At 42.5% G+C, this 13,150-nt stretch overlaps 1 protein-coding gene across 1 annotated transcript in view; it reads right to left on the bottom strand.

Annotated features, from left to right (window-relative positions):
* Positions 1 to 6,392: 6,392 nt before the first annotated feature.
* Positions 6,393 to 13,150, bottom strand: part of LOC106722994 (olfactory receptor 10A7-like) — a 20,665-nt gene continuing 13,907 nt past the window's right edge. Inside the window, exon 2 of the mRNA XM_014526115.1 lies at positions 6,393 to 7,355. Coding sequence (XP_014381601.1) covers positions 6,393 to 7,337 — 945 coding nt within the window. The 5' untranslated portion in view covers positions 7,338 to 7,355. The remainder of the gene's footprint in view (positions 7,356 to 13,150) is intronic.

The following is a 13,150-nucleotide window of genomic DNA, read 5'->3' as shown; positions in this document are numbered from 1 at the left end:
GGGGGGGGGGGGGGGGGGGGGGGGGAAGAGATGGGGAAATCCCAGGGTAAAAAAATAATTAACTCAGCAAAAAAGTGGGGTGGTGCACGTGATGGCAGCATATGCCACCAAAACTGGAGCCTGGCTGGCTGGAACCACACTCTGACTGCTAGCAGGGTCCCAGCTGCAGAAGTGCCATGGCTGCAGCTTCTCTAGCCTGCAAACCCCCAGGTAAGGCTGCTGGGGCCAGCACAGTTGCTGGCCCCTATCACCCCTACCCCACCCCGAGTAACCTGCTGCATGCCACAGACATTCCCTGGGAACAAATGGCAATGGCACATGAAGGGAGTTATTTTGCAGTCCAGTCAGCAGCAAGAAGGAGGCTGACACCATATGGGTGTGGTTGTCTGCTATTACCCAAACAAATGAATTAGAGAACCATCAGAAGTGTTTTCAAGGAAACCACAGATATCCACACTAGTGAGGATGAAACCCTTTTTTCTGCCTATTACAAATCTAAGAGTGATCCTATTTCACTCTGTGCAAGTCCCTGAAAAAACATTGATGCATCTACTTAGTAGCACATAATCCCTTTAGCATAAAAGCTAAGACATAAACAAGTGGCAAGTAGGAATAGAATCTTACGATTTTTTGCATTAATTATTTTTTAGAGGATGGAGAAGCTTGGGATAGAATCATATTATGGTGCATATGTGCAATGAAGCGCCTATTACGTGGAATAAAAATAGGTCTTTTCTTTTTTTGTGGATTGTAATCTTATTCACAGTGGTTCTCAAACAAGAGATCGAAGTTGCATCATCTAAAGAAGTTTCTGCTAAAGAGTGCCTATCTTTACCACGGTCAGCTTTGTCAATGTAGGGTGGACAGAGTATCTTGTCATTGTCAGTGTATCCCTCCTTTCCTCAAATCTGGTGTCCCACTAGGGAGTTTAGTGATTTCCTCTGAAATCCACCTGTGCTCCAGCCAGACTTCCAGGCTGGGATTGTCTACTTGCAGTAGTACAGCATACATGACTTGCACTTGAACTCTGTGTGTTTCTGTTAAGCCATGGTTTCAGCCTGACCAACACAGCTGCTCATCCAGGCCTGCTTCACAGACAGAACAAGGCTGGCCAGGAGGACCTAACCCTCCAGCCACTCCCTGTCAGAAAAGTAGCCAGCCAGGGTCATCTGATTCTCCACTTCCCCATGTAAACCCATGCTAAGAAACAGAAACAAAAATAGGAAGTGTCTAGGCAACAGGGTTCAGCCTGACCCAGGCCTGTTTTGCTGTTCCTTTCATCTTGCTATCTATCTCTTTCTGCTCCACCTCCTGGCTTCTCAACCCAGCTTGCTCTCCAACTGTACTCCCTGCTTGATCCCCTGGCTTCCCACTTTGGCTTACTCCCAGACCTCACTCTTGAATTGACCTCCTGGTTTCTTGACCCAGCTTGTCCCTGGATTATGCTCACTTCTCCTGACCTTTGTCAACACTTCAATCCCTGAGTGATCCCAGACTTGGCTGCTCATGTCTCAGCATTAATTTCTGTCCCAACCTTGCTCCATGCCCTCCCCACCCCCAGAACTGGCCTTTTGGGGATCTTGGGGACTTACCTCCTTGGGGTGGGGATAAGGGAAGGAGCAAGTGGGGTGGTGGATACATCAGGCTGTTAAGTGGAATGGAAAGTCACAGGAAGGTGAGTGCTGGGGTTAGTACAGGACTCCCTGGGTGGAGCTCAGGGTTAAGTTAGAGATTGGGAACATGTCTCACTTCCATATATTCTCCAGCAGATGAAGGTCCTACAAGAGCTGAGCTAGGGCTGCAGGGATTAAAGCCTTAGCCTGACCTCTCCATTCTGGGGCCGAATGAGACCCTATAAGCCTCTGAAATAATTCCTTTCATACTCTCGGGGATATCCATCTGCCATGATGAAGAGGGTATCCTTTATTTGGTCAGAAACAAGGAGAAGGGTGGCCTCTTCCAGGAATTTGAAGGGTGGCATTTGAATGATTTCACTTACTGTGGAGAAGGGAAATGAAAAACAGGACTTCAGTGGCTGGGAAGGGGGCCTGCCCTGAGCCTTTCTCCTTCTCTCCTGCTAGCTCTCCTGCATCTCCCTCTGCTCGGTCTACACTTCATGCTTGGCATTGAAGAAGAATCATTATTTGGGAGTTAGAGATGTGTTTTCCAAACTCACCGTGGGCTGCACTGAGAGCTCACAGAAGGACCTGTCTGCCTAAGTGCCTGGCAGTAAATGCCAGGGACTTCTGGACTGTCACAGAGGTGGACCCAGATATTTCTGTGCTGCATACAGGACCAGTGTCCTTTGGAATCTCATCAGCTGAGGAAGCAGATGCCCAAGAGCCCATTGTTCAAAGAGAGCAGCAACATATAGGAGCACCAGGCATTTCTTCAAGACAGGAATCTGCCCTTTTACAGCTGCAGTGCTCAGGAATGCTCTGAAACTTGGGTGCAAGCCCTTAGTTGCTAGACTCTCTTTGCCTTCCTTTAGAGTTTTCAGTGCATGAAAGAAGGAAGATGCTGAACCTGTTACTGTAGCCCTGCAAAATTTTCAGAGAATGCTTTTTCATTTACTTTCTAAAGACCTTCTCTTACCTTGTGTGTTAACATGCAAACATTGTTCATGGCTGTGGAATTCATAGCACAGTCTGCCTCTGTGGGTCATACTTTCTAGGGGTGCAGCTGTGCTCTTATATCACTGATTTTGGTGCACGCATACCCAACTTTGGCCCACTAAAAATCAACAGAATTATATTTTAAAAAATGCAATGGTGCCAAAATTTCGGTCATCCAGATAAGATATTGTTGGTTGCTTCAGGAACTTCTAGCCATCCAGGTGAAATAATGAAATCTCACTTCCAGATCACATTTTGGCACCCTCATGTTTGTGCATCTACACAAGGACTAGGATTCCACCCTTAGACACTTCCTTTCACTTAAATGACTTATAGGTGGTATAGAATATGTTTCCCTGTGTGTTTAGGCATCTTAAGATTAGTCGGCTTCTGAGGTTTTTTTGAGGTGGGAGAAGGGAGTGGGGAGGACTGTAGGAAATTGTCACTCAGCTTTTAATTTTTCTGGGCAAACCTGTACACACAGGAAACAACATCAAATATAAAACAAACAAATATACAAACAATCAAAACCTGTGCTCCTTCCTTGAATCTGTAGAGAGAAACCCTGGCTCTGTGATGCCTCCTCAGCACTACAGCCTTCCCTCTCCCCCAGTCTCCCCTCCCCAGGAGCTTTTAACTTCCTATGGACCAGGGAATCATCCCTGGAAGCTGGCTCTGTACCCTTGAGCAGGTAGGCTATTACTCATGACCCCAACAGATGGGATCCCACCCCTGAGCCATGAACCCAGTTATAGGGATGTTACATTTGAACTTATGTGTTTAATCGGTACTTAAATTGTGTTTTCTTCTGTAAGAACTCTTTATCATGAGCCATGAGTTGAGACAGTCAGAAGCAGAATAATTTTGAATAACTGTTCACATAAGAAGGTGCTGGGATGTTTACATTTCAATGAGTATTCAGTTCCTGTATGTTTCTTTGAGAACCCTACATTGAGACCTGTACCAATAAAGCTATGTGGGGAGCCAGAGGAAAAGCAAGGGCAACATTGGGCCCCTGCTAAACCAGATGGGACAACTGACAATGAACGCCCAGTAAAAAGCCAACTTGCTAAGTGCACTGGTTTTTCATAAGTCCCATGGGACGCCCCTGCCCACTATGGGACAGAGGCCCGGGTGAGGAAGATTCCTTACCATTCATCAAGTCAGAAGGATACCTTCAAGTCAGCCAGCCCTGATAGTTTACACCCCAGGGTATTCAAGGAGCTGGCTAGCATCATAGCCCAGCCCTTGGCATGGATCTTTGAGAACTCCTGGTGCTCTGGTGAACTGCCCGATGATTGGAAGAAGGCCAATGTTGTGCCTATCTTAAAGAAAGGGAGGAAAGTGGATCCAGCAAACTACAGGCCCATCAGCTTGACCTCTATCTGAGGGAAGGTCTTAGAAAAGATTATCAAAGAGACCATTCTTAACGGACTGGCTGATGGCAACATCCTGAGGGATAGCCAGCATGGATTTGTTGCGCGTAGGTCTTGCTTAACCAATCTCATTTCTTTCTACGACCAGGTGACCCATCACCTGGACAAAGGAGAAGAGATTGATGTCATATATCTTGACTTTAAAAAAAGCCTCAGCCACACCATGATCTGCTGGCTGGGGAATTGGCTCCGTGACAGGACCCAGAGGGTGGTGGTTGACAGAAGTCAATCATCGTGGTGCCCTGTGACCAGTGGGGTCCCCAGGGATCTGTCCTTGGGCCTATACTATTTAACATCTTCATTAATGATGTGGACATTGGTATCAGAAGCGACTGGCCAAGTTTGCCAATGACACCAAACTCCGGGGTAAAGCATCCATACCTGAAAACAGGAGGGTGATCCAGGCTGACCTTGACAGGCTCAGGAAATGGGCAGACGAGAACCTGATGATATTTAACACTGAAAAATGCAAGGTTCTCCACCTTGGGAAGAAAAACCTGCAGCATCCTTATAGGCTCAGCAGTGCTACACTGGCTAGCACTACAGATGAAAGGGACTTGGGGGTCATGATTGACTACAAGATGAACATGAGCCTGCAATGTGATACTGCTGCTAGTAAAGCAAGCAAAATGCTTGCTTGCATCCACAGATGCTTCTCAAGTAAATCCCAGGACGTCATCCTCCCATTGTACTCAGCCTTGGTGCAGCCGCAGCTGGAGTACTGCGTCCAGTTTTGGGCTCCACAATTCAAAAAGGATGTGGAGAAGCTTGAGAGAGTGCAGAGGAGAGCCATGTGCATGATCAGAGGTCAGGAAAGCAGACCTTATGAAGAGAGGCGGAGAGCCATGGGATTCTTCAGCCTGGAAAAGCACAGGCTCAGGAGTGATCTGGTGGCCACATATAAGTTCATCAGGGGTGCTTACCATGATCTGGAGGAACATCTGTTCACCAGAGCACCCCAAGGGTTGACAAGGTCGAATGGTCACAAACTCCCCCGTGACCGTTTCAGGCTGGACATAAGGAAGAACTTCTTTACTGCCCGAGCCTCCAAGGTTTGGAACAGATTGCCTCCGGAGGTGGTTCAAGCACCTGCTCTGAAAGCCTTCAAAAGTCATCTGGATGTTTATCTTGCTGGGATCCTATGATCCCTGCTGACTTCCTGCCCCTGGGGCAGAGGGCTGGACTCAATGATCTTCCGAGGTCCCTTCCAGCCCTAATGTCTATGAAATCTATGAAATCTATGAAAGAATAAATCAAGGAAATATTTTTCTATTCAGCACTACAATTTCAGGTGGAGGCAATAGGAATTTGAAGATGCATTTCACTGTTTTTATCAAATACATAAGTTGAGCTGCAATCCTGTAAGCTGTTAGCTTCTCAGAATAGATCATATTGTCTTGTCTCCTGAAGTTGTTGCACCATTTAAACTGATATTGCACATCAGTAGAATTAACTTTCACAGGGAGCAGAATGTCATCCATTGAAGTTAGTTAAATTACACTGGTCTGATTCCAACTTACACCATAAAGCTCCTTTACTTTAGCAGTAGAATGGGGCTTTAAAAGAAGTGTACCTGTAGCATGCATCTCTTTAAATTTCCAGATCTGTGTAAAGTAACTTCAGTACAGAAGATAATCAAAACCCTTATATTCAAAGCTCTTTAAGACCATAATTGGATTTAATATCCTTGGCACTGGTTTTGAACACACTTACAGTATTGTATTTCAAGAGAAACTGAAAACCTGTTAATGGACATATGAATGACACACATGTATGTAAGGAGAGACTGAATATCTAGTTTGTGCCTTGTACAGTTTTAGCTTATTGTTGGAAGATGGAACATGACAAACGCCATAGAATGGGATAGATGCCGATCTCACTTACATTAAATCCATACCTACATACTGGCTTAGAACGATTTTCTCCAGATTTGCATGGGTGTAGCTGGAAGCAAAGCAAATACACCCCTCTACCTTGGATCACTATTTTCCTCAATATATGAGAGTTATACTATTGTCAATTGAATTATCTGAAGTTACTTCTGATTTACACTGCACATATGCACATGTGCATGCATGCACATACAGGCACGCATACACACACACACACACCAACACAAACCTCATCCAAACTAGTGTAGCTCAGTTGAATTCAATAGACTAATTCTTGATTCATATAAATACAATGCCATTGCATTGATAATAAAAAGACACACCTGGTTTGCAGCTGTGGTCAACTTAATTAAATTTCATGGAGTTACTCCTAGTATACACAGGGGTGAGGAAGAGATACTAACACTAAAGGAGTAACTCCCAATTTATACAAGGTTACCTAAAATTATTCAGGTGTTTTGAGGAGCTATCTTTCCACCTAATAGTTTTCTTAAAGCCCCTTTTACCTGGTGGTTCCTCAGGCTATAAATGATTGGGTTTAAAATGGCAGGGGTCACTGTGTAGAAGAGAGAGAGCAGTTTATTTGCACCTGGTGTGTTACTAGAATTGGGTCTCAGGTATACAAATATGGCACTGCCATAGAACAGGGAAACAGAAATGAGGTGTGAGGAACAAGTGTTGATGGCCTTGCTCCTCCCATCTACTGATTGGATCCTGAGTATAGTGGTGATTATGCGAATGTATGAGAAAAAGATGAGTGAAAAAGGGATGATGATGATCAAGATGCTTGTCAAAACTATTTCCACCTTATTCATAGAGATGCCTGAGCAAAGAAGCCTGAACAGAGGTGGCGCATCACAAAAGAAGTGGTTGATAATCTTGGAGCCACAAAAGGGCATGCTGAATACCAGGGCTACTTGTCTAAGGGACACAGATATGCCAATAACCCAACATCCTGATACCAGCAGGATACAAACCTTCCTACTCATGAAGGCTGCATACTGAAGTGGGTTGCAGATGGCAACATAGCGATCATAAGCCATAACAGCCAGAATATAACACAATGCAGTACCCAGGAAGAGGAAAAAGTAGAACTGGACACCACAGCCAACAAAAGAGATGGTCTTCTTCTTCAATATAAGGTTAATCAGCATTTTGGGGATGGTGACAGAGGTATAGCAGATCTCCATGAAAGCCAAGTTCCTGAGGAAAAAGTACATAGGGGTGCTAAGCACAGGGTCACATGCTGTGGTGATGATAACCAGAAAGTTCACCATCAGGATGAGGATGAAGACAATCAGGAAGATGAAGAAGAGTGGAGACTGTAGCTCAGGCTTTTCGGAGATCCCCAGGAGCATGAATTCCATTATAGCAGAATCATTCCCCTGTATCATATCTTCTCACTGTTTTACCTGCAGGGGCATAAAATATGCATCATCTCACCATGGATGCCTTGGGTTTATTTCTGGTTTTCAGCACATCCCTAATTTCTCATGATCAAGGCTCCATCGTGCCAGGCGCTGTATAAACATCTAGAAAGAAACAGCATGAATTGTCTTAAAATCTAAGTGGGAAAGACAGAGAAATGTGAAATAAAAGAGGTGATAGCATTTTTGAAGATGTAAAAATGAGACGTCAAGATTTCAGCTGATGATATCAGAGAAGACTAAGTTAATTAAGTATCTCATCATGTGTTTCAGGTAAGTTGCCCAATGTGATACAGGAAAACTGAAGACTTGATCCTAGATTTCATACTTAACTGCTGCACAAACAAAACCATTCTGCCTCTTTATATAGAGAGACTTCATTTGAACTTCTGAAAATGGCTATGAAAATTAAATAACCATTTTCCATCCAGATTTTACAGGTTATTTTACAAGGGCTATGATGGCCATTACTTTATCAAGAAAGAGAGAAATAGACATAGACATAGTTCAATCTATATATATCTACATCTGTAGATATATAGATAAATATATATTTTTTGGACCTTTAGTATACAAACATTAAAAACAAAAGAAGGAAAAGGCTATAACCCCACCTGGGGTTGGGCGTGAAAACATTATTGAATCAAATTTACACCGTAGGCAGAAATCAAAACCCTTGTACCCTGATGTCATTCATGCAGTCACACTTTTAGGACTAGACAGACAGAATTAAGGCACCTGATGTAATGTGTCTGAGAAAGATTAAATGACTGTGAAGACTCACAGTAATTGTAATCAGATTATAGTTTTACTTGCATGGTGTTAATTAGGAGTCATTCAATCAAAGTCAATAAAAGTCATTTAGATTCACATGGTAGAAATGAGAGTATAGTCTTGCTCCAGATCTTCTGAATTCAGCCTATCACACTATCTACTCTATCACATTTACTAGTGAAATCAAGTTGAAGCGCTACATCCCATGAAGTGTAAAACATACATTCTTTCACTTGATGGCTGTAGATATTTTGGGTACATATTTCTTTGGTTACTGGCATCGAAGAAGTAAACATCACTCTATGTCAGGAGGTTAGAGCTTTGTGATTGCTGTTTAGTTAACAACTTAGCAAAATAACTTGGCCAAATATTCACAGATTTTAACCTAAACAGCAAAGGCCAAAGCTAACATCCCACACAACACAGATGAGAGAATGTCATACAATTCTTCCTGTATTAAATCTGTGAAGTTACATAAGAACATAAGAGCATAAATCTTCCATGGTGTCATCTAATAACACAGAACTAGAAAGGATCCCCCAGATCATTGTGTCTAGACAGATGATACAATCCCTTTTATAAACTGATTGGGCTCCATCATAAAACTAATTTGGCATTTTTTCCCCTCTCTATTCCTCTTGGAAAATTATTCTAGTCACTCATCCCTCTGATGGCCAGAAAGCTTATACTGTTCTGCAATGTATTGGATTTGTGTCCATGTACAGAGAGAATGAATTCCACCAGAATTGCCATCAGATAAACCTGGGAGATAGTGGAGATAGTAAATATTTCTTGAGAATTATCTTCCTTCTTTCTAGTCTCTCATTTCTCATTGTAGTGTTGCATCAACTTTCTCTATCATACCTTCTCCCACTACTTCTTCTGCCCCTGCAATAGGCACTTCAGCGTATAGCTAACTTTAAGGACTTGAACAGTTCTATTGGCTTTTGTAGGCATGCTCACATCCTTTGAGTTTCCTATTTGCCATTGAATTGTCTATAGGTTACATACACACATATGAATGTGCAGTCTAACTGCTTATATCTGTTGCATACGTGTGCGTGTGCATGCACATGTGTTTTGCATGGAAGAACAGTGTTGTTTGTAGCAACATGTTACATTGACTGCTCCTCTGTGGTTCAAACATGAATCAGCCTCCAGATGTTTGAATACCTTCACCTATGCTAGCTTCAATGAAGATAATGTTTTGCAGAATTTATATTTCCTTTTTGTTAAAAGGATATAGATGAAGAAATGGATGGTTGAGCTAGTTGAATAAAGGCATAGGGGTGATACATTGTTGGTTTTGATAGGTTAGAACAATGCTTTCAGTAGCACTAAGGACATGTAGGTAGCTAGATATTAATGTTGGTTATAATAGATAGATAGATAGATAGATAGATAGATAGATATTATTTTTCTCCCATGTGATTTTTTCTGCTTGTCTCATCTTCAGTACTACACAAATTGGTCCATTATTATAATCAGTCAGCTATAGTCTGTCAGTTGTCTCTTCTTACAAACATTGAAGGTTTAGTTATAATACGCATTTTCCCCACTGTGATTCTAAGTATTTTCCCTTGCTTTAAAAATAATTCCACTTACCTTGTTAAGCTGTTGTTTCTTGCCAACCTTTTAAAGAACCGAACTAACTATGTGGCAATCTGAACAGCTTTTATATAGAGAGAGAAAAGTCTCTGGGTGTCTAATCACACTCACTGTATTTCTAATCTTTCTCCAGAGTAAAGACTGAAACTGTTTTTCTTTTTCTTACTTTTTTCTTCCCTCACAGATGGCAAATTATCTTGATGATAAATAATGAAGTGTTTTGTTTTTCAAGTATCTCAAGTTGCTGTGACCATTGGGACTTTATCCCCAAGTCACAAGTCTATTCAGAAGACCGAAAAACAAAATGGTGGGTTTTTTTCTTTTCTTCCTTGGTGTGTGCAGTAATGTATTAAAGTTAGTATACAGCACATTTATATTGTGAACTCTGTTGAACTCAGTAGGCCTGATCTTCACTGGGTGTAAATTGATAAAGCTTAATGGAATTAAAAGGGCAAAACTTCAGCTTCTGTAAACTGTTGTTGCTCCACTGGAGGCAATGGGTGCTGATCTACAGTTCTTGTCAAGTAATTTCATTGGAGGCCCTGGGACAGATACATAACTGCTGTCAATCAGTGGAATTCCATTGGAGTTAATGGAATTCCAATAAATCCATGGAAATGTAAATTCATGAAGTTCCATTTGATTCCATGGGTCCAGATTTATGGCCTGTATAAATCACAACTCCATTTTTAGGAGTATAAGGTCACTACAGGTGCCTATACATGTGCAGTGAGGCTGCTCCACATGCTGTAATTACATCGCGTTGGCGCAGACTGGATTAATCAAGTCTGCTGGAGAGTGGTAATTACTGTGGTCCACCAGACTCCAGCATCACATGTACTAGAGTCCCCAAGCTGTAAAATGGAAGCTGGGATGCTTTAAATAAATTTTGTTCAATGAACTTCAGTTAAAGTGCCCTGCCATCATTTTTCAGTGCAGTGACACTGATACACAAGATGCTCTGGGCACTTTAATTAGAGCAGCTCTTGGAGCCCATCTAATTAAGGCCCTTCCTGCCCTCACCCCACCCAGAGCACGTGTATAAATGCTCTGTATGTCCATGATGGGTGCACATGTAAGCTCTAGCTACTAATGCACATGCCATGTCTGCTTGCATTTGTAACTATCCATGAACACAGGGCTACACAGCCAGGAACAGAATCCCTCTGGAAATTTAAGTGCCAAAAATGCCATATGGACCACTCAAAATGGACATCTAGGAATAGACCAGCATCCTAAAGGACCTCCTGTTGCTCACCTTGGTAAAAATTAAGGGGCTTACTGCTGAAGTACACAAAAGTGAGTAGGAAGACATTCAATCACACTGACTTTTAAAGTGGACATTGTGTCTTGATCAACCCCACCTCATACTATGGTCTTTATTTGATTTGATCTCCTGGGCTCAGACACCTTCCTGAGATAGTTTCATAGTTTCATAGTTGGTAGGGTCAGAAGGGACCTGAGCAGATTATCAAGTCCGACCCTCTGCCATGGCAGGAAAGAGTATTGGGGTCAAACAACCCCAGCAAGCTGTTCATCTAATGATGGTGTTGAGTCCAGGAGATAACGTGCAAGTAAGCACAGCAATCTGGCTAATTTAATGCAAGTGGTTCCTTCATAGCAAGGTGGTTTCACAGGAAACTCCCAACACCCTTTCCCAAGGCAAGATCTCCTGAGACCACTTTGCAGTCTTCCATGTCCATTCACAAAGGAACTGAGGCTGAGAAAACACCCCACTTGCCAAGGCTCTCTCAATTTTGGTATTAGTCTTTTCTTCTGTGGTTTAAAGTACATTGCACCTACAGTGCAGACCAGAAACTGAATGAAAATCTAAAGTGCCTCCAGACTGTACTAGAAAGCACTGCATTAAAGCTTGACAAGCCCTCTTTACACAGACTATCCCCTAGAACTAACATAAGGTCATGTGGCCATATTAATTCAGCTAATAATGTCACTCTTTCAGGAGTGCTCTTTGGTATTTGCCTAGCATTGTACCAAGGTAGCTAAATTACCTCTATTTTGGTATCTAGCATGTGTAGAGTGGAGTTTTTTTTCACTGAAGCTATTTCTAGAGCATTCTGGACACCGCTAACACAATCATATAATTTCTTTTAAAAAACCTTTTTCCTACTCAGCCTCTTAGAGCTTCCTTCACCTTCTTGTTTCTCAGACTATAAATCATAGGACTAAATGGGAATGAAGGAAGTATAAACTAAGGCCATTACTCAGTCTACATCCCCTTTATGATTGGATGTTGGCCTCACATACATAATCCCGGTAAGGGCAAAAAAAAAAATGATAACAGTGAGACAAGAAAAAACAAGTAGAAAAGGTTTTGTGCCTTCCCTCTGGCAATGAAGTCTTCAGGACTGTGGAGGGGTTACATGCATAGGATACTAGCACCAAGAGGAAGGGGAAGAATGTGATTAACACAGTGATGAATGAAATAGAGACCTTGATTGTGGAGGTGTCCCTACAGGCCAGCTTAAGCACAAGATAAATGTCACAGAAGTTGTGGTTGGTCTTGTTTCTCCTACAGTAGGACAAGGTGAATATCCAAACACTATTGCCTACTGGCATGATTATTCCACAGAGTCACCAGGTAGCTGTCATCCAGATGTCAGTTCTCTGGTTCATGATGAGGGCATAGCGCAGTGGGGAGGAGATGGCTTAGTAGCAGTCATATGCCATGGTGGCCAGGAGGCAGAATTCTGTTGTCCCAAGAAAGATGGCAAAATACATCTTGTAAGCACACCTAGCAAATGAGATGGTTCTCTCTTCAGAAGTGCAGTTGACCAGCATCTTGGGCAGGGTGATGGAGGTATAACAGATATACAGGACAGATAAGTTCTGAAGGAAGAAATACACTGAAGTGTTGAGTGTGGGATCCAGCACTATGATCAGGACAATAAGGCCATTTTCCACTAAGGTGAGGGCATAGATAACAGAGAACATTATGCAGACCTATGCCTCCTGCCTAAAGATAAAGGGGGAATCCAAGGAAAATGAATTGTGTCACAGTGGTGTCATTTTCCCATTCCATTGATCTACCTGAGCCAGGAGGAAGAAACCTTCATAAATAAGTTAGAAGCATATTGTGTAGTAAGGACATAAGTTACATATGAGGCATATGTTTTCATCAGAATTTAGGCGGATGGGGAGGAAATATTGACCTGTATGTGATTCAGTTAGAACTATTAGCACAAATTTTTGACTTTGCACAATTATGACTCCTTCATTAGGGATCAGATTGTGTGTGGTATTCTATCAGACATACTGAGCACATCTACATAGATTCATAGATTCATAGATGTAAGGGTCGGAAAGGACCTCAATAGATCATCGAGTCCGACCCCCTGCATAGGCAGGAAAGAGGGCTGGGTCTAGATGACCCCCGC

This window comes from Alligator sinensis, unplaced genomic scaffold, assembly GCF_000455745.1.
Source record: "Alligator sinensis unplaced genomic scaffold, ASM45574v1 scaffold1485_1, whole genome shotgun sequence".
Lineage (NCBI taxonomy): Eukaryota > Metazoa > Chordata > Crocodylia > Alligatoridae > Alligator > Alligator sinensis.
The sequence above is the reverse complement of the archived record's forward strand: the minus strand, read 5'-3'. Positions and strand labels throughout refer to the sequence as shown.